Consider the following 22,711-nt stretch of genomic DNA (forward strand, 5'->3'; position numbering starts at 1 on the left):
TTAAGTTGATGTAGCTTTTAAATTTTCTGAGTTACACATAGGGTTTATCAGAAAATTTATATTGTTACTGATGTAAGCATGCTAAGTGTAGTTAGGCATCATTAAGCTCTGTAGTTCACGTGTGTATTAGATGAACCAAAAATGTATTACCTAAGTTAAGCATTCGTAGTGGTAATCAGACTCAAGGCTTCCATCTTCTGTGGTTCCTCACCTACTCACTTTTTTTCTTTTTGCAAAAGGCCACCATTTTTGTAAATTCCAATTATTTTAAATATTAAAATTTATAGCTTTGTTATTGCTTAAAATGTTATTCTAGTCTTGCTGGTATGGTACTAACACTTGGCACTTCTTTTTTTTACCTTGCACATTTGCTTTTAATAAATTATCACTTTCAGGATATGAGCAGAGTTAGGTTGCAAAGTGAATTTTCTACTTAGTAATTTGGAATTTGTTTGTTCTTAAATACAGGTATTTTGGCCTCTCCACAGTCTGCACCTGGAAACTTGGACAATAGTAAAAGTGGAGAAATTAAAGGTAATGGAAGTGGAGGAAGCAGAGAAAATAGTACTGTTGACTTCAGCAAGGTAATTCTATCATTAACTATAAATTTTCTTAATCGTTCTTAACTGGGAAAATTGCTAGCGATGTGACTTCATTAACATTGATTATAATAATTTTTTAATAGACTGGTGCTTACAAACCATGTGATCCTTGTGATATGTTAATTTAAGATCAGAAATTATGAGAAAGGTAACAATCTCAGAGCACCTGAATAACTTAGATCTTACTAGTTTTAGGAATTCTGACAAAAGAATCTGTGTATAGTATGGTCTTTCACCTATACCTACCCGTAGATACCATGAAACTTCAGTACCTTTGAATTACAGTCATTTGCTCTGGAGCTACCACAGGTGGAAAGATTAGTTCTGGGAATGATCTTACAGCAGTTGTGATTCAGCCTTTTCTCAGCTGTAATTTGATCCCAGAATTACTGTCTTATGGTATCATTAGTTTCTGCAATGTCACTGGGAAACGTACTTGTGCTTCCCCATGGGTAGGTAAAGGCATGGATTTAAAAACAACTCACCTATCTCAACTGTGGTTTTTTTATTTTGGTGGATGATTATTTAGGTAAAATAGAAAAAGAAAACTTATAAAACATGGCCAAAACCTGCAAGATCAAATTGCAATCGAATTTAAAGCATCCTTTGAGTACTACTTCTGAATAATTGATTTAATGTGGCCATTGTAATTTTTTGATGGTGTTAATTTGCTATGGGATACTCTTAGTACTTTAATGTTTTTGCATCCAATGTCAGACTTTTAATTAAATGTGATTATTTCAAGTAAGATTCATTTTTGTTAAGCCTTTTATTTTATGATGCAAAGTCTGTAAATCACATTTTGCAGAAAAGGAGTTTAAATGATTTGCGTTATAGCTTTGCTGACCTTCATGCTCTAAAGTTAGAAGCAGCGTTGCCTACAAGACATTGACTATACAGAAAGGCTGCTGTGCTTTTAATTCTTCTGTCCTAACTTGATCATATTTTTACTGGTGCTCCTTTATTTCAGATGAGTGAAAAGTGTTCAGTAGTGCAATTGCAACTTATTCTTGTTAATGAGTAAATTAATGTAATTTACATTATAGATCTCCTGTAGACATGGCAGATGCCGTTTATTTTTGTTCCTCTGTCACAGTTTTACTTTTTTTTACTTGGCCTATCCTTGTGTACACCTCCTTGTCTCCTGTTGGGCAGGAGTCTGCCTCCTGGCACTGTAGTTGTGGCACACTGGGTGTGGGACTCAAGAGGCCCGCTGTAAGTGCTGGTTTTATTTTTAATAGATAGCCCTGTAAGTGGTTGTTTAGTGACTTGTGTGAAACTGCATATAAATGAAGAAGTTCCCATACCTTGATACTATGTTTGTAACCTTTTCTTTGTAATTATACACAGACAACTAAATTTGATTATATGGCACTACCATATATCTGTACCAGTAATGGCTATTTATTTTAGTTTTAAATAAAAATTTTTTCTGCTTAATGAAAATACTGGGGAATGCTCAGAGTTCTTTAAAATAACAAGTACTTATAAAAAATATATATAAAATATAAAGGGACTAATTCATTTCTAAGATTAGAATGTTTTTTAGCACTGTGTATAATTTCATGAACCATTGTTAGTTTGTGAATTATATTTTTGTCCTTAGTAGTTTTTAATGAATAGTGCTATATTCATTGCAAATTTTCTCTAGTTTGTATGTTTGATAACTTAGATCTCTGAAATAGTAAAGATTTTGATAGTTAAAACTGTTGGGAATATTATTTGATAGATGTGTTTTGCTTGCTTCTTTTTATATTTGTCTATTGCATTCTTTGTATTTGTGAGAATTTTGGTGTTCATTAGATCACCAGTTTTGATTAGCAAATAGTAGTCTTAAAAGTATCTTTTCTTTCCTCTTTCCTTCTAAATAGTCATATAAATACCATGCAAACTTTATTTTTAAGTATTATTTATTTGTCAATAGGTTGATATGAATTTCATGAGAAAAATTCCATCGGGAGCCGAGGCGTCCAATGTTCTGGTGGGAGAAGTAGACTTTTTGGAAAGACCTATAATTGCGTTTGTGAGACTGGCACCTGCTGTTCTCCTCTCAGGGTTGACTGAGGTCCCTGTTCCTACGAGGTAAAGAGTTCGTTCCATTTAAAATTCTCCCAGCATGTCCATAATCTAAAAATTTTTGTCCACTGAATAAACATATTGCTTTATGTAATAAAAAATCATTTTAATTGTTAGTATTGTCATTGCACCAAATGCTTTGACTATTAGAGCGTAAAAGAGTTATTTTTCTTTCTGGAACAAAAAACCCCCAAGCATCCTTTTAAAAACTACTTTGCATTTGTAACTTTTTAAGAAGTTCAGTATCTTAGGAGCTTTGGTTTAACAAACAGTTCGTCATTTTAGATGCATTATGCTTCTAGCAAGCACTGGAGTCAGAAAGAATGGAATTGAATCCTTCTCTGCCACTTTTTTGGGAAGGTCAAGCCTGACTTAAATTATTTTTCAAAACAAAACAATGCTTTATTCTGACCTGTGCAAAATCTGCTCAGTATACATTATAAGTAAAAATTAGAATAGGGGTATTAATCAGGGGAATATCTATAAGAATAGTTATCAAGTTGTGTTATAAAAGGTAATGAGTTCGTTAACTATTGACTAAACTTAATTGTAAATGAGAATAATTTTCAAAATATTTTCTTGTTTTTATAATAGTAAATATGAAGAATTAATTACAGCTTGATTAGAATTTATATACCTATTTTTAGTATGCTTTACTGAGTTGCATTAATGGTGCAGTATTAAGCTAAGTGAGAAAAATAATTCCATAGATTAATATTTAAATTCTCATAAAGCAGGAAGATGAATATTTCCAGTTTGAATGTGTGAATATTAATATTTTACTGTAGTGTTAATAAGGATATAACTAAGTAGGAAGTTAAATACTTTTTATTTAGTCACTATTAATAAATCAAAAATCAAATAATATGAGGTTAGATGTTAAATTTGGAGTTATAAATAAAAATTCTCTTTCTTTCCAAAGGGATTAGTTCCTTATTTACCACATTAGAGTCTGTCCAGATTCCAGATAGAAGGATTGGGGATCTTTTGTGTATATTCTTCAATTTTTTTTTTTTTTTAAAGATTGACACCGGAGCTAACATCTGTTGCCAGTCGTCTTTTTTTCTTCTTCTTCTCCCCAAAGCTCCCAGTACATGTTGTATATTCTAGTTGTGGGTCCTTCTGGTTGTGTTATGTGGGACGCTGCCTCAGCATGGCCTGATGAGTGGTGCCATGTCCACGCCCAGGGTCCAAACTGGTGAAAGCCTGGGCCTAGCAAAGCAGAGCTTGCGAACCTAACCACTCGGCCACGGGGCTGGCCCCACTTCAACTATTTTATTAGGCAACACAAGTTTGTACTTAAGTACTTAAATGGGATTGATACTCATTTTATTTATTAATTTAGTTTTTTGTCAGTACATACCAGAAAAAATTTATTCAAATTCAAAAGGATACGGATGATGGAACTTTTAATGTAAAACACTCAATTCCTTAATTACTGTTTTCCCCTGAGGAAGATGGGCAGTAGTAACTTGCTAGAAAGTTGACTGTGAATGTACCTTTCTTAGTTTTGTGGTCTGTTTTATTCTGAATGGAGTTGCCATCTTTCTTCCAGTGATTGGTGTAGGGGATGGGAAAGAGGTCTGAGTGTTGTTTCTGTTTACGTTTGAATGATTTCTTTACGATCACCTAGATTTCTGTGTGTATGTTTTTTATTTTAAATCTTTGTCTTTTAATGTTTCTTTAGGTTTTTGTTTCTGTTATTGGGTCCAGCAGGCAAGGCGCCACAATACCATGAAATTGGAAGATCAATAGCCACTCTCATGACCGATGAGGTAATTAAATACCCTCTGAAGTGGACACTGATTATGAAGCATATAATATATATTAAATCATACTTCTCCTTTCTTTCATGTGAAGCATAGAAATATTTCCTTACTTGTCTGTACTATTTTATCTCATATTCTTTCTTCAACTATTTGCCTTTGTTAAAGTCCTCAAGACCTTTCTGGTTTTTTCCCCCACATTTGAAATTATTGACCACCTTCTTGAAATTTTGAAATTTTCTCAATCGTGGATTTCAGGATATTGTTTCTTTTGGTTTTCCTCAGGGCTTTGTCTTTTCTTCTTTTCCCTTTTTTCTCTGTAATTTCTCTCTTCTTTTTGCGGACCTCATCTTTGACCATGGCCTATATTGGTCAGGACATCAGTCTTTCTTTGGGAGAGAGCTTTGTATTTAGGAGCTAGACATCTCTGCCATTTGTCCCTGAGGATCTGAAACCCTGCCTGTCTGAACCTGGCCCCCTTTTTCTGTCCAGTCTCACCCAGTTAGTCACCGGATTCTATTGATTTTACCTCTTCAGTGTGTGTTGCATTTAATCTGCCCTCTCCTTTCCATCTCCTTTGCCACTCTGGCTTAGACTTTCTTACCTTCTTTTCTTTGGCGATTAAAGTGGATTTTATGGGTCTTTGTTTTACAGTATTTTCTTGTACACTATCAGTAACATGCAGATTTGAATAACATGCACATTTCCTTGATCCTGGTGTGTCAGTGACATCCTGTTATATATTTATGTTTAAATTTAAACTCTTTACCATTGTCTGAATAAAGTCTGCCTGATCTAGCCTCTGTATTTCTTGAAACCTGTATCTTCCTACTGTTCACCTCTTCTCCCTCATTTTGCTCTGGCCACATCAACTTTCCTTTTGTTCCTTACATGTGTTATGCTTGTTTCTACCTCTAGACATTTACACTTGCTGTTCCCTTTGTCTGAATACCCCTCCACCTCCCCACCACCACCCCTCCCACACACTTTGCATGTTTTTTTCCTCATTTCATTCAGATTTCACCTACAGTGTTACGTCCTCTAAGAGATCTTCCTTGGCCACCCTCTTCTTCCCATCAGCTTTCCTTCCTTTACACTGCTTTATTTTTATTGGAGGATTTATTATTACCTGCAATATGTGTTTGTGTAATTACTTGTCTTACTGTTTTTTCCTACATTCTTGAGTACAGGGACCTTTCCTAATCTGTGTCCATTGCACTATCCACAGTGCTTAGAATTGTGCCTAGCAAGTAGAAGGCACTCAGTAAATATAAGTGATCAAATAAATTAATTATTTAAGTAAAATTGTTTGCATAGCCATGATTATTCCTTTAGGATAAATGACATTAAAATATCATAGAAAGGGAATGACTTACTACAGTATTATTTTATTCTGTGGTGAATTACTGAATATTTCCCATGTAAAATTTTCTTTTTAAAAATTAATTTGTCGTAACACATCACTATTTTCTTTTGTTGTTTGTTACTGTTAATTCATCTGATAATACAAATAGTGGGTTATTTTTTATACTTGTTACCCAGTGTGGGATGGAGACCTGCCTGGGATAAGAGTTTAGGTGATTATCTTTATTGGAGACTTATTTATGGTATCTAAAGTGGATTTACTATGTGTAGAATTTTCTTTCAACTTTAAAATCCTTTTACTCATTATGTTTTTTTCCTTTAGATTTTTCATGATGTAGCTTATAAAGCAAAAGACAGAAATGACCTCTTATCTGGTATTGATGAGTTTTTAGATCAAGTAACTGTCCTACCTCCAGGAGAGTGGGATCCTTCTATACGCATAGAGCCACCAAAAAGTGTTCCTTCTCAGGTAAGAATCCACACAGTTCTTCGAGTTACTTTTTCTTTAAATTAAAATTTTTTTTGAGAAGTTAATACATTTTCAAAAATGAAAACTATGTAAAGAGTTACACCCAGAGAAGTTTTATCCCCCCTGTGTCCCCTTTACTCTTTTACCCCTATACCTAGCTCCTGTGGGTCATGATTTGTTACTAGTTTTTAAATTTTTTGTTCAGTACAAGGAAATATGAACATACAGTCTTATTTCTTCTTCTTTCTTACCAAAAGTTAACATACTATATGTACTGTTTTGCACTTTGCTTTTTTCGTAACAATATATCCTGGAGATCTGATCATAGGAAATCATAGAAATATTCCTTGTTCTTTTTCTCACAGCTTTGTTGTATTCCATTTATGGATATACCGTAGTTTATGCTGTTCCTGGGCTCAGATGGTTTTCAGTCTTTCGGTATTACAAACCGTATCATAGGATTTATGTGCTATTTTAGTCTCGTGCAGATGTATCTGTAGGATAGATTCCCAGAAATAGGATTGCTGGCTCACATGGGAATTTATTTATAATTTTAGTAGATATTACCAGAATCTCCTCTTACTGGACTGAACTCCTACAGTGACAAATGAGAGCGCGTATTTTCCTACAGCCTCACTAACACAGTGTGTTGTCAAACTTGTGATATTTGTGAGTCTGATAGGTATCCTTATCTTGTTATATCAGCTATTTTATTGTGGTTTTATTTGCCTTTCTGTATTTAGTGAGGTTGAATATTTCTGAATATTTTTGTTCATTGCCCTCTGCCAGCTTTTTTTTAACATTTAAATCGTCCGTTGATTCTTGAGAGTATATCAGGGTGTATTTTGTGGAGTATGCATCCAACTTTATCTTTTTTCTAAATTGTTGACTGGTTGTCCCAATTTATTAAGAAGTTAAGCATTACTTCCGTTGATTGGTGATGTTGCCTTTATCATTTACTAAATTTCCGTATGCATTCAGGACTGTTTGTGTAATTTCTTTTCCATTCGCCTGTCTATTCATGGGCCAGTTCCACACTTTAATTTCTGAGGCTGTTTGGTATGTTTCAATATTCTATAGATCTAGATTCATTCCTTTTTTTGAGGAAGACTAGCCTTGAGCTAACATCTGCCAATCCCCCTCTTTTTGCTGAGGAAGACTGGCCTTGACCTAACATCCCTGCCCATCTTCCTCTATTTTACATTTGGAACGCCTACCACAGCATGGCTTTCCAGGCGGTGTTGTGTCCGCACTGGTCACCCCTGGCCACCAAAGCAGAACATGCGCGCTTAACCACTGTGCCACCAGGCTGGCCTCTAGATTCATTCTTGATCCCTCTCTTTCTCTTGTTTTTCTGAATTTTCTTGGCTATCTTTACATAATTTTTTTTTTTATGTATGCTTTAAAATAAGCTTTCTATTTATAGAAATAAAACCTTATGTTTAAAAAATTGAGGTAGCAATTAAATTTCTAAATGAATTGAGGGAAAATTGACTTCTTTATAACATTGAATCTCTTCAAGAATGTCATATCTTTCCCCACTTATTCTCCTATTTCAAGTTAGTTTTATGTACTTAAGGAATGTTATAAAGTTCTCCTTATCTACACTTTACATGCTTCCTGGTGTGTGTATTCATAAGTATTTTATCTTTATTATTTCTGTTGTAAATGAGGTCTTTGTTCCATTGTATCCTCCATTTATTGGTTTTATATATGTGAAGGCTGTTGGTTATTGTATATTTCTTTTTAATCCTGCTACCTTTCTTAATTCTTTTATTGTATATAGTAGTTTTTCAGTCATATCATCTACAATGAGGTAATTTTATCCCTCTTTTTCTAATTCTTATACCTCTTATATATTTTCTGTTGTCTAATTGTATTGACTAAAATCTCTAATACTGGTAAGTAGTAGTTTAAATGGGCATTTTTAAATTTGTTCCTAACTGTAGTCTGTATCTCTAGTGTTCCTCTCCTTAAGTTACTGACATTAGGACCAGAATACACATTTTACCTTGTTAAGAATGTAACCTAGTTTCTGTTATATTGAAATTTTTACTATAAGTTTATGTTGAATTTTCTCAAAAGGCTTTTTAGCATCTCTGGAGATGATCGTATAAATTTTGTTTATCGATTATTATGGTAAATTATATTAATAGATTCTTTAATATGAAAACACTTGCATTGTTGGAATAAACCAAACTTGGGCTTTAACGTGCTGGTGGTCTGTGTCTAATATTTTATTTAGGTTGTTTGTATCTCTGTTTGTAAGTAGATTGGTCTGTAGATTTTTGTTCAGGCTTCATGTTTTGCTGTCATCATTCTACTTTTTTTATACAAACAAAGTTGTAGGTTTTCCTTTTTCTGTGTTCTTAAAACTTTAAATGGCTTGGAATAATTTGGTTTTAAAAGTTGAAAAGAATTCCTTTGTATAATTATCTGAGCTTGAATCTTTTGTTGTATGGTAGACTTCAGCAACCTGTTTATTTCTTCTGTGGAAATTTGTTTATGCGAGCTTTCTATTTTTTCTGGGGTCAGTTTTGGTAAATTATGTTTTTCTAGAAAATTGCCTATTTTCCTCTTTTCTGGTGTAAATTTTGGGACATTATGTTCGAGACATTATAAAATGATACCCATTTCATCAAGGTTTTTAACTTATTTGCATAGGGTTGTACAGTTCTCTCTATGTGTGTGTGTGTGTGTGTGTGTGTGTGTGTGTATATATATATACGTGTGTGTGTGTGTGTGTGTGTGTGTGTATATATATATATATATAAAATTTCCTTCAGTTAGTGAAGTTGCCTCCTTGTCATATCTTTTGTGTATTACCTAATGGTTTATTATAATTTTCAAATACAGCAGCTTTTAAAATTTATTTCAGTTCTCTTTCTTTAAAAATGTATTGTTTTCTAACTCCATTTCTGCTTTTAGCTGTTTTATTTCATTCCTTTCATTTTCCTACAGGAAGTGTTTTTGTTTTCACATTTCCTGACTTAGATGATTAGTTCATTTATTTTTATTCTTTCATTTTTTCTTAATATAAGTGCTTAGTTTTTCTCGAATGATGCTTTTGCTGTATCCCATAGATTGTAATGTGTAGTATTTTCCATTATGTTTGTTTTCTAGGAATTTTTTTATTTTGTTTTCTCTTTCCCCTTTGATCTAAGATGTAAGTTAGTCTTAATTTTGACATTTTCAAATGGCAATCTTATGATTATTGGTAAGTTTTGCTACTCTAGAGTTATGAAACGTATAAACCAGGTAGTGTAAGTCTGTAGTTGCGCCAGAGCCCTTGACTCAGGGGACCTCCTGGGATGAACAGCCATCCCATGTTTCTTTCTTTTCCTCTTCCTTTCTCTTTCTCTCTCTCTCTCTCGCTCTCTTTCACACATATGTTCTTTTAGGCCCAGCAACCTCTCAACTCTGGAGGTACCAAATTAAAACCTCACTCTTTTCTCTTCAGTTGAGAGGGAGAAGATCCTTTATCATGAAAATAGTACTCTTGAATTTGTAGTAAAATTTAATGGGAAATTGATTTTTATGAAAATGTGTTTAACAAACGTCTCTTGTGCTACTTATATCTTAAGAGAAGTATTTTAGTAAAAGAAAAATGGCGTGTCCTTTCTTCTTAATGTAAAGTATATTTTCAGTAGGTGATGAGCAATATTTTAAAAATTCTTGTTGCAGAGGTGCTTTTATGGATATGTATGTTCCTATTGCTCAGTAGTAATTTGAAATGGTGTGTATGAATATGTTTCTATTGTGTTTGATATTAGGATACAGAATGGAAAAAGGCAATCATAAATTTAAAATATTAATAGAGACAAATAATACCTTCTGTTCTAAAGTGCAATCTATTTAAAGTAGAAGTTTACATTAGGAAGCATATTTTCTGGGAGCACTGATTAGGTATATAATCAGTATGAGGTCTCATGTTCCCTCTAATTGAAGATGCCATCTCAGCTTTCTTAAAACAGAGTTCTGAAAATGTGTTTTTTTGTGAAATGCAGGAAAAAAGAAAGATTCCTGTATTTCCCAATGGATCTGCCCCTAGTTCTGGTGAGACTCCTAAAGAGGCTGCTCATCATGCTGGGCCTGAGCTACAGAGGACTGGACGGTGGGTACAAATAGTGATACACTGTGGGTATCTTTTTGGCACTAGGGTTTGATTTGATGAGAAAGGCATAAACATTCTTTTTCTTTGCAAGTATTTGGAACCTAATCTTGTCTAGTATTTTTTTCATATTTTAAAAAATATGCACTATTGCATAGATATGTGATGTTAAGGAAAATTAATATACCTTTTAAAATAATTTACACAAGTATATACTTGGATTCTATATACCAAGCTTTAATTTAAAACGTAAATATTATGTACCATATGTTAAGAATATTGCAGTTATATAGTAGGTTAATTTACATTGCCTATACAGAACGTTTTTGAAAAAGATGTGGAGTGCTATTACAATTATCCGTATGAAGTTAGAGAATTATGGGAGCAGAGATGAATTATAACCAATGTTTTTTTGTGTGTGTGCATAGATTTAAAACTCTTAAATGAGCATTATATCATGAGATAAAGTAAAATTAGATAAGCATAATTAAACCATGGTAATAATCTCTGGAAATCTAGTTAGAAAAATAGTTGAAGAAGTTAATTTTTGGAATAAAGAATAAAAATATTGCCAGGTGTAAACCTTGTCTTAAAATATTTTGTAGAAGTAGAGAAATGTTTGGGAATTTCCATACTGTAGAAAAGCATGTGGCTATTGATACTGTTTTGTCCACTTGTGGTCTCTGTAGGACTAAAAGATCTTGAATATTTGTTTTAAAAAAACAGGAAATCTTATAAAGACATATTAGGGATATTGATGACATGCCTAAAGAGAACCATATAGAAGAAAAATAAATCACAACTGGCGTCCTGAATATATACTTTAGAGGAGCTTAAAATCACAATTAATTCACTGACTAATATTTCAGTCTCTGTGAATGTAATAAAGAATAAGACGGTCCCCATGTGAAAGGTGCTGGTTTAATGTTAGCTCTTACTGTTTTTACTTCTTCAGACTTCAAACTGAGATGGAGTTTATCAGTGAGAAGTACCAAGTCAGGCCCCCATTGATCTCATGGTCACCCGAGAGCCTCACATTAGCTCTTAAATAATCAATTATTGATTTGATGACGTAGTTTTATTTTCTAGATTATCATTGGCACCTTTTAATTGTGAGTTGATTCCCCTTGCTGTCAGATTATTTATAGGATAACTTTCACTTGTCAATGTGTGTTTAGGATTTATTTCAATATTAACTTTCAAAAGGTAGACTAGTAAAGCTTGAAACATCCAAAGCATTTGAAAGGATAAGATTAATTTTTTTGGTGTATTTTCTAGAGTAGAGATTTGAATGATTATATATTTTATGAGTCACACTAGAGATAATGGTAGTGAGCAAGAAAAACTCCCTGCCCCTCACAGAGCTTACATTTTAGTGGAATGCTTTCAAGTTAGATATATCCAAAAGTCTGATTTAAAAAAACATTGACATGATAAGGCTTTGATGTGCAAATACACATTTTAAGTTTACTAATTAAAACCTCTCAGGTTTATTAATATGCACACTAGTTTGACTACAAATACAGTAAATTACATACACTGAAGTGGTTTTTAGGCTTTTTTCCTAGACCAGAAATTTATTTATGTGATTGAAGTACTGATTTTAAAAGTAATTAAAGTTATGTAATTTAATAATGAGTGTTTCTAAGCACAGTCTACTGTGTATTTCTATAAAAGGGTATTTGGGGACTTAATGATTTATATTATAATTGCCTTCCTGATATTTCTGACTCTTGCCTTTAAGATTTACAGTGTAGATAATAATTAATAGAATTGCTTATTCACATTTTCACGAATGGATTGTTAGGTTTTATTTATTTTTATTGTACATTTACTTGCACATTTGTGTCTGAAATTACATTTACTCATATAAAATCATTTGCCTGCAGTCTTTTCAGTATATAGTCCATAAAATACAGATGTTTATGTCTCTTTTAACTTAATGAGATCTACCTTTCCTCTATCAGTGGATTACATTAAATGAGTATATCTTCTATAATTTATTATACCATGATTTAAATAGGATATTAATTTTTGTTGACAAAACACTAGGCACCAGCAGTTTTATGTAGCCCATAGTTTTAGTTTGAACTAGCTAGAATCCTCTAGTGTACAGTTTGACGAGTTTCATCTCACCTATTTAGGCTTTTTGGTGGTTTGATACTTGACATCAAAAGGAAAGCACCTTTTTTCTTGAGTGACTTCAAGGATGCATTAAGTCTGCAGTGCCTGGCCTCGATTCTTTTCCTATACTGTGCCTGTATGTCTCCTGTAATCACTTTTGGAGGGCTGCTTGGAGAAGCTACAGAAGGCAGAATAGTGAGTACAAAGATTGGTAGTGGCCAGGCTCTTAGCTCTTCAGAGGCAAGTGTCTGTGTGCATTTGTCTCACTATTCATACTTTTATTTGAAGAGTCTACCCACAGCATGATTAACCTGTCCCAAAGCAGACTTCCCCGAAAGGTAATTGCTATGGAAAACATGGGGAAGCCATTTGAACAGGAGAAGATGCACAGTTGAGGTAAAAAAAAAAAAAAAAAAAGAAAGAAAAAAGAAAAAATGAAAAGAAAAAAGTTTGTTCTGGCTTGCTGGATGAATGGTTTTATAAATTGAGTAAAAGGCTTGTGTTGTCTTTTTCGGGGGAGGGCTGGGGGGAGACCTGTTGAACTGATGCTGGGTGGGTCATGGGTGGGGGATTTATCAATGGGGCTACTTCATATCCTGTAAGGCACCATAGCATTAGTTAGAGCCACGTGGTTAATGTTAACTCATCAGCCCTGGTGGGTAGGCCTGGACTATACTATTTGGAAGAGAATGTAATTGTGGACAATAATGGATTTTGAAGTGATGTTTACTTTAATTTTACTGTTACTAAGTCTGTGTGAAAGTAGCCAAAGCTTTAATTGGAAAGTATAACTGAAAACTGTATCCTATTTTGATATGACTAAAATGAAAGATTTTATGTTTTCCTGTTCTTGGTAATACTATACTAGGGGCTGTGGGAGGCATGATAACAGAACAGAGTATCTAGTGCTTTGTAAAATCCTGAAAGACATTTTTTTGTTTATATACATTTTAATGGCGTTTAAATGAGATGATCTATAATTCTTAAGTGTATTTTGTTTAATTATACTTACTCTTGGGAGAAAAGTCATTTTTTACAGATAAAATGTTAAAAAATAACCAAATCTCAGTAGTGATAATTATTCAATTGAAGTATTTCATGAGCTGAACATGCGATAAACCTGACAATTGAAATTTCCTTTTAACTCAATTTATTTTTGATTATTTAGCTTTTTTTCCCTTATTCTGTAATCATTGTATCAAAGGTATATATTATTAGTAAGTTGCTTTATGTGCTGTCACAAGTTGTACATGTAACTCTGCTGGCCCCTGTGGAAATGTGTCTTATCTGTCACCATCATGGAAATGCTGCATCTTTGCTCTTGGACTGTCACTCACTGCCTGCCCGTCTCATCCTGCTATTTAATACTATGTGCATGTGATAGTCCTTTAGACACTGGAGAAATATAGATAAGTGTAAGCCAAGCATGTGTCTTCTGTCCTTAAGGATCCTAACCTAAGAGAAAAAATTAAGGTAGTACGTATGTAGTTACTATGTCATGGTGTGCTGTGCCACATATGAGAGAAAGGAAGAGCTGTAGGAGTTGAAAAAATAGAAATAGAGAAATCAGGAGTATTATGGAGGAAAATGACATGGAGGTGACGTATTTGTTTTCAGATGCTTTTTTGGAACTTCATGCAGAAATGGAGACTTTAGGAGGAGCAGCTCCAGAGTTTGTAGAATTGTAAGGAGGAAATATAAAGATTGAGAGTGGTTCACTTACAAGTGAGTTGAAACTGAGAACAGATGAGGTTAACAAGGGAGATAATTCATAGGGAGAGAAGAAGAGAAGAGTGGGAAGTTACTCAAACTTATAGAATGGAAGAGAGATGAGAATGAGGAGGAAAACCCCCCAGCAAATTAGAAACTGGCACAATCAGAGCTCTAAAATAGAAGAACCAGGATGATGTAATTTTGCAAAAAAACAAAATAGAGGTTTTTGAGAAGGAGGAAACATTAGCAAGGAATGTGCGATGCCCTACAGTGGAGAGGTATGTGGAGAAGATAAGGGCAGGGCTTCTGATGGGTAAAATGCAAACTCCTGAATGTAGGGCAGGGATGGCAGTGTAGTGGGGCTGTGATTTCTTTAGGGAATGACACGTTTCAGTTTGGGAGTGAACATAGAAATAGTTTAAAAATTAGGGAAAAATAGGTCTGGGTAGAGGAACCAGTAAATGTGGCAATACTGGGGTGGAGAGTGCTGAAGGGAAGGTCTTCATGTGGCGCTTTCTGCTTTTCAACACAGCATTGGAGAGGGAAACCGTAATTTTGTGCCCTTCTGCCACCTGTTAGCCTTTCTTTATTTGCCGTCTATTTGCTTCTTTACTCAGTTTTTTGCTTTCTCTCTCTAGATACCATTTAGACATTTTTTCCTTTGATTTGAGCTCTGCCTAAATTCATTGCTAAATGTGCACATTCTAATTGAACCAAGGATTTTATAATGGCTTAGCAGTGTCTTCTAGGACAAACCTTTGTTGTCTATGGACAAGAAAAGAAATTTCTCTCACACAGTTAACAAATATATTGTTAATATGGACACTTCTTCATTTTGCCAAAAGACAAGTTTGTATGTGGGTTTGTTCCTATTTTTATACTAATGGTTGAATGATACTCTTACTTCATACTATTGTTTTGTGATTCTGATTTTGGAAGATGCTGTTATTGCTGGTGATAAGAACTGCTACCATTTGAGTACATTCTGTATGCCACATGCTAGGCTTGCTTACGTGTTTTCACAAACAGTGCTTCATCAAATTCTCCTGGCTATCATCACCCCCATTTAAAAATGAGAAAGGCTGGGCTCGAAAAGTTTGAAATGTGGCCATGGCTTAACACCTAGTAGGAACCAGTCTTCCACTTCAAATCTGGTTCTAAAGCCCTGCTCTTTGCCTGCTGCTGTGCTGCCTCCCGATTCCAGGAGGATTGTTTCTCACAAGCTTCTTCTTTTCCTTGCCTTTACCAATGATGGGCTTTTCCTTTCTTGATAGTGCATTCCAGTTGACCTTGATGTTTGTGAATGGTAAACTATTTTTTCCTTTTCTTTCTGATCCCTCCCCTCTGTCTAGTGGCATAGCCTATACCCCTTTACCATCTAATAACCTAATCAGTTAGAATGTAATGTTGGTAGTGATACGAAATTGACTTACTAGCTTTGATTTAAAATTTCTCTGAGTCTTTCATTTTCTCATTTTATCTTTCTTACCAAACTTTAATGATAATAAGATACATCCTCATTTATGCTTGCCATGAGTTTTTAAAAGAGATTTTCCATCTATATTATTTATGTTAAACATTTCGTTTTTGGTATCTATTGGTTAAACCATATTAGATTAATTTCTTTAAAATGCGTGGAAAGTTGCTCTTTAGAAATCAATTTGAGAACGGTTTCTTAGCTATTTGAAGGAGTCTTTTTTTGTAGTGTACCATACCGAGTATTTAATGTTTTCTCTTTTTTTAAATGAACTATTACAGAAATATTCAAAATAATATATACATCTTTCTGTTCACCGCAGGCTTAAGAAATAAAACATCTGTAGATAAAGTTGAAGCCCTGTCTCTCTTCCATTTACTCCTCCCTTCTTGCCTCCCAGAGTATTGAGTTTTGAATTTGCAAAAGTTTGATTGCAAAAGTTCACTTCTGATATGCAAAAACAAAGCCATTTTCCCTATGTATTTAAAATGTATTTATAATTGTCTATGTTTAAGATTTAAATTTGAGACTCAAAGTTTTGTTTGCTTTATATTTTTAATGACTTGATTAGTATTTTTATTTTCTAGATGTCTTGCATGTATTATAGTAGGTTAGAGATATGTTTATGATGTATTACTTTTATTCATTTCTTTTTTCCTTAAACAGAGTGCAATAGAGTCTCTTTTTGGAGCATCATTAACTGGGATTGCCTATTCGTTGTTTGCTGGGCAACCTCTAACAATATTGGGGAGCACAGGTCCAGTTTTAGTGTTTGAAAAAATTTTATTTAAATTCTGCAGGTACGTAATAGTTATCTACTTGTCATATGTGTTTACAAATGTGTATAAATTCTATATTGTTTATTAACTTTAGTTAAAAGTGCATTATATTTAAAGCTGAAAGAAACATCTGATCAATATTTATTTTTCAATATTTTTGGGCAACTGTGTGGTTGACCCTGCTCTGGCCCCTTCTGTCATCCCTGCCCCAATCACCTTGAATATAAAACCAATGGATTTGAGTACTGATGAGCAAATCATTTGACGGGCAATAAAAATCCTTTGTACTAGCACATTTCAACCCAGTCAGAACGTGTTAATCTGAATTGTTTATTATATGGTTTGTTGATCTTATAGAGGAAGTTTAGGAAGAGGTGCATCTCCAAGGCCCAGGCTGCCTTTAACAAGTGGGCCTGTTTACCAGAGAGGGAATTGCAGCAGGTGGAGTGAGATGTCAGTTTTCACTGGCAGGGTTGTTCACAGTGTGGAAGTCGATACAGGGTACTATGGCTTGTAGGCTTGGAATTTGACATCACCGGTGCTGTTCCTTTAGTGAGAGAAGTGTAGTCGAATATGTTAGCCTCAAACAACTTGATGCTATTAAATATTTGATTCATCCAACTCCTTATTTCTTCACTAAACAAACTGATTTTGATTCCAATCTGGCTTGCTGTGTAGACTAATAGCGAATGCTATGACCTGAAGTGTTTTAGACTCTGTGGTAGTAATTTCTTATTTTAAATTGAATTAAAAAATGAAGTCACGGGGCCAGCCCCCTGGCCGAGAAGTTTAAGTTCATGCTCTCCGCTGCAGTAGCCCAGGGTTTCGCAGGTTCGAATCCTGGGCGCGGACATGGCACCGCTCATCGGGCCATGCTGAGGGGGCATCCTACATGCCACAACTAGAAGGGCCCACAGATAAGAATATACAACTATGTACTGGGGGGGCTTTGGGGAGGAAAAGGAACAAAAAAAAAAATCTTAAAAAAAAAATGAAGTCACTTTCTGCGGTGATACTGGTGGTAGAGTAGATGGTGGTGGTGGTGGCAGTGGGACCTGAGATGTGATTACCTATTGACACTAGAGCATCTGGGGCTTCAGAGAGTCACATCCAGTTGTTTTATAGACTTCGTGCCTGTCATTTACTCCTCATAACTAATTTCTAAAGTGAAGTCTTTGTTTTTGAAATATTTATTGCCTAGTAGATTTTCACTGTAAATCTTCTACGTAAATAAAATATAACCATTAAATCTAATATTACGAGGCTAGTCTTCAGCTGAAGCAGAAAAACACAGAGAGCTTTCTTCAGTCATTATTTTGTCATTCTGTAATTTACTCTCTTCCTAGGAATCTCATGTTTTTATACTGTTCTTGTTGCGTGTTATGAAAATTTTAAGTACAAATACTATTGTGCATGCGTATGTTGATCATATCCACATTTTTCTTTCTAAACAGAGATTATCACCTTTCCTATCTGTCTTTAAGAACCAGTATTGGTCTGTGGACTTCTTTCTTGTGCATTGTTTTGGTTGCAACAGATGCAAGCAGCCTTGTGTGTTATATTACTCGATTTACAGAGGAGGCTTTCGCTGCACTCATTTGCATCATATTCATCTATGAGGCTTTGGAGAAGCTCTTTCATTTAAGAGAAATATATGCATTTAATATGCACAACAATTTAGATGAACTGACCAGCTACTCGTAAGTGTTTCTCTTTCCCCCTAATATTAAAATGTATTTTTGCAGAGATGTCTGAGCCTCAGAAAATGGTTTTTTTACAATGTGGTGCTTACTGTGTATCTAGCTGTAACTACCCAACTAGCCATGTGGAGGTTGACTACTTTGTTACTTGTTTGTTACAAAGCACTCAATGGCTATAAATACAGTTGATTAAATTCAGTCATTCTTATTGAAATAACTTGTGTGTCTATTTTTGGTCTTCTTTTTGCATTGGATTGGCCAAGTTAATCATTAGGCAACTGTATTTGAATATTTTAATCAGGCAATTATATTGGATCCTCTATCCTTTAACCAAATCCTGGATGTAGGATATAGTATTTTTATATTTATATATACCTCATGTTTTACTTTTTTATTAACTTTTTTGAAGTCTGATAATTTTTATTGGAAGTTATTTTAAAATATATTTCAGTACACTCGCAGATGCTATTTAGTGGAGTATTTGTGATAAGAAAAGCATAAAGTGAAAATATTTTAAAACTTTAGAATACAATAGGATTTGAAAACTGTAACAATCACAAAAGGTTGGCAAATATATTCAATAAAAAATCAAATAGGTTATTAAAATTCGACATACCTAGGTAGATGTCTGTATTTGCCGTCTTCACCAGTCGTGCTTAGTGTAAATCTGATCCCGCATTTGCTTGATTTACATGGAGGAATGTTGTTACTAAAAAAAAGGATACAGCTTCCCTACTTGTGCCCACCTAAGCCCCAAATCCGTGTGCTCTCCCCCTTCCCTCCACACCTCTCCTCCTTCTTCCTTCCCTTGCCTGCCTTGTGCGTTCTCAGCTTTGGTGGACAGAGTAGGGAGGGATATGAAAATTCCTAGAAGACACTGACCTATTTGAAACTATCAGTGACACTTTGATGCCAGATCTATTTTGGGCTATCTTCTTTGCTTTTAAACTAGTTAATTTTTTTCATGTTATTTTTTATCTTTTCTCTTTTCCTGCTCCTTTGTCCTTTATGAAGCACGGCTTTTATAGCTAGTGCCATCCAGTTAGAGCAATGTCTCCTTCTGGTTAACTGAGTAATTACATGGGAACATCATTTGTTCAGCCTACATTCTGTGACCACTTGCAGGCTCTGAGTTAGGAGTGTTGCATAATTCGTATCATAGTGTTACTTAATTATTCATATCATAGCCCTTTATATATGAAGAAACTGAGATTTGTGAATGTTAAAATTTGCCTTGAGTCAAACAGCTGGTAAATGACAGAGCCTGGAGTGAGTCAAAGTCCAGCTCCTTGCCTTTTCTCAAACAGCTCATAATTTAATTGGGAATATTCTTGTTTGTTTCTTTTCATTTTTTAAATCCACATTTAGAAATTTCTTTGCTTATGTGTGTCTTTCTAGCTTTGTTAGGTGAGTTAGTTCTGGATATGAACTGAACTTCTCTGATCTCCTTATGACTTTGCTGTTCCAGTCCTGATGAAAAACTATGTTTTATTTATTTCTTTGAGACTGAATCTTAAGATCAGGACAGGGCGAGCATGAGTTGGTAGGGCGTGTCAGAGTCCAAAAAATTTATAGGAGTATAACTTTTATTGGGGACCTGTGCATGTGTTTGTGAGTGGGGAGGCAGCCGCAGCTACTATGGAGGTTAAGTAGGTAAGATTTAGTGGAGAGTGACCTTGCTAAACTGAGTGGTATCTTCTCATATGTTTAAAGAAAATAGTACCCCCCTAAGAACTATATATATCCAGTTTCACTGAGTAAACACTTTACTCATATTTGTATTAGTTAATGTTTTCTTTCTATAAGCCAAACTGTATTCCATTCCATTGTTTCTCATGCGTTTTCACCTTCTAGTCTTCCTGCTTTGCAACATGGGAAAAGGTTAAGACATTAAAAGCTACCATATTGTGTGATTGATTTAATAAAAGGTAAACATGAAATACAAGATCCTTAAAATTTTATCCTATTCTAATTTCTCAGATGTGTATGTAATGAACCTCCTAACCCTAGCAATGAAACTCTGAAGATGTGGAAAGAAAAGAATGTAACAGCACATGATATTTCCTGGGGGAATCTCACGGTTTCTGTGAGTACATTATGAAATAATGGATTTTGCAAATATTAATCTAGTTTTTTAGCTTTTTCTTAGTAGACCCAGATTTTCTTCTTAATTGATGAATATAGTATGTTTTCAGGATATAGTATTGTTTTGACCAAATAAGTTACCACATTTTTATGTATCATGCACTAAAAAGTAAAGGCTGAAAAGAATGAAGCTGGTAAGGCAGGTAAAGATGGACTGTATTTGACTTGCAAGATACAGTTATTAAAAAGATGTGAATATACTTTTGGTTTCTAATTCTGCTTAGATTTATAAATTCAAACAAAATGCTTATTAGGACTGTGGTTGCACATACTGGAGTTGACCAGCTTATTTAGAAGATCCTGAATACTCTGCTAATGTCCTAAATGTCAAACTGAACCTTATCTAACTTGGTAGAGAGTAGTCTGACTTAAGCACCAAGGGAAGAGAACAGAAAAAGGACAAAAACATGTAATGAGCACCTACTGTGTACTGAACACTATTACAAATTCTTGTATTTTGTTGGGAAATGTTGTCCTAGCCCTAGAATGTCTGTTTTGGACACCAAGGTTGGGATGTAGGAATAAAGATGTAAAGTGATGCTAGCAGTATCGGAATTAAAACCACGATCCCCTGAGCTTCTCTGGTTCTCTTTTATATCATGTAAGCAATTATAAGTCATTCTTTTCTCCTAAAGGTGATAGTTAGCTCCTAACTATATAATTTGAAGGATATCATCTGAAATTTTATCCCATTGATAAGTCTGTGTTGTCCAGTACAGTAGTTATTGGCCACGTGTGTCTGTTTCAATTTAAATTAAATAAAAGTAATTAAAAGTTCAGTTTCTCAGTTGCAGTAGTCACATTTCAGATGTTCAGTCACCTCATGTGACTACTGGCTGCTGTATTAGACAGTGATGTATTTCTGTAATCCCAGAAAATTCTGTCGGACAGTGCTGATTTAAAGCATTGTATATCAGTAAAGCATTGTAAATCAACTTAGAGTAATGCTTTATTATTTTACATTTAAAAAGTCATTTTTGTTCTGAAAGAACTAAAGTTAATAGGGGTGCTCAAATGAAAGTGATTTGTTAAAAAAAATTTCATTTCATGGTGAGTAGGATGTCTTAATATTATCAACATAGGTCTTTTCAGTGTTTTTTCTTGATATCCAAAAGGGCTGTGTTAGGTTTTTTTTTTAGTTGAAGCTTTTATTTCCATGATCCATGTTGTAAGTTTACTAATCTTAGCACATAGAAATTGAGAATAATGGAAACTGTGACTATTTTTCTTTGGATAAACTTGAGTTGTGTTGCTAAAGTGAGTCTCATTATAATATAAGGAAGATAAAAAGGACTTGAGTGGCATGTGCCTTGTTAATCTCTCGTTGCCTTTTTGTTATTTTTTTCCCCTAAAAGGAAGATCTAAGACAGTATATTTCTATACTTGCATTATATTATGCTATATTGTTGATTTTATTAATGGAAATATTATTTCACTGGTCATGTTACTGCTCATAGTCCCATGCTTTAATCTCACAGTCTTGAGTCAAATCAGAAAAGTCAACCACGGTTTTTATTACTGATTTGAATTTAGTACTACAACCATCTCTACTCAGGATCATAAAAAGGCATGGTAGTAATTTTTGTCTGCTTCTTTTGTTTTAAGTGACTTGTTCAGAAGCAAAGGAAAGAGTAAAATTGTGGACCAGCAAGAATGCAGATGAAACATTTGAAAATTAATACTCACTATTAGCCTTTCACTGAAGGGAATATGGAGTTGAAAGGAGCATATGGCGTAACTTGGCAAGAATACTGTATTTCAGTTCAGTGGTTTAAGATGCCTATATTTTTCAAAGCATAATGTCTCTGAACTTAAGATGTATCTTATAATTGGTGGAGTGTTATAGTTAACTTGGCAGTGGTTTTTTCTTTCTAAGTAAAGCTTAAAATAATGGTGTGTCTTACAATCAGTAGCATCTTAAGAGTCAGTGAAGTTCGTTAGTAATTTATTACATAACTAAGAATCCCCTTCATCCCCTTTTTCTATTTTTTTCTCCTTTTTTCCCAGGAATGTAAAACCTTTCATGGTGTATTTGTAGGATCAGCTTGTAGTCTTCATGGACCTTATATTCCAGATGTGCTCTTTTGGTGTGTCATCTTATTTTTCACAACATTTTTTCTGTCTTCATTCCTCAAGCAATTTAAGACCAAGCGCTATTTTCCCACCAAGGTAATTGGAGTGTAATTTTGGAGTTCTGGTAATATTCATGTTTTTAGTTTTCATTTCCTTGGTTTATTTAAAAACAGTAATATATTGTTTGAGGTTAATACTTAATGTCAAATAGTTATAGAAGAATTATTCATAGCCAAAAACATATATTACATGTTTGAGCTAACAATAGGAAGATAACAGTACCATGAGAGATGGTAGGTTAATTGTGAAAT

At 34.1% G+C, this 22,711-nt stretch overlaps 1 protein-coding gene across 12 annotated transcripts in view; it reads left to right on the plus strand.

Annotated features, from left to right (window-relative positions):
* Positions 1 to 22,711, plus strand: part of SLC4A7 (solute carrier family 4 member 7) — a 105,441-nt gene that overhangs the window by 57,892 nt on the left and 24,838 nt on the right. For all 12 annotated transcript variants that reach the window (XM_070577405.1, XM_070577404.1, XM_070577402.1 and 9 more), the window contains 10 exons: positions 469 to 584; positions 2,527 to 2,684; positions 4,366 to 4,453; positions 6,132 to 6,278; positions 10,286 to 10,392; positions 12,534 to 12,708; positions 16,370 to 16,503; positions 17,937 to 18,182; positions 20,163 to 20,268; positions 22,335 to 22,496. In XM_070577405.1, the coding sequence (XP_070433506.1) occupies positions 469 to 584; positions 2,527 to 2,684; positions 4,366 to 4,453; positions 6,132 to 6,278; positions 10,286 to 10,392; positions 12,534 to 12,708; positions 16,370 to 16,503; positions 17,937 to 18,182; positions 20,163 to 20,268; positions 22,335 to 22,496 (1,439 nt within the window). The remainder of the gene's footprint in view (positions 1 to 468; positions 585 to 2,526; positions 2,685 to 4,365; positions 4,454 to 6,131; positions 6,279 to 10,285; positions 10,393 to 12,533; positions 12,709 to 16,369; positions 16,504 to 17,936; positions 18,183 to 20,162; positions 20,269 to 22,334; positions 22,497 to 22,711) is intronic.

The sequence above is a fragment of the Equus przewalskii genome, chromosome 15 (genome assembly GCF_037783145.1).
Source record: "Equus przewalskii isolate Varuska chromosome 15, EquPr2, whole genome shotgun sequence".
Classification (NCBI taxonomy): domain Eukaryota; kingdom Metazoa; phylum Chordata; class Mammalia; order Perissodactyla; family Equidae; genus Equus; species Equus przewalskii.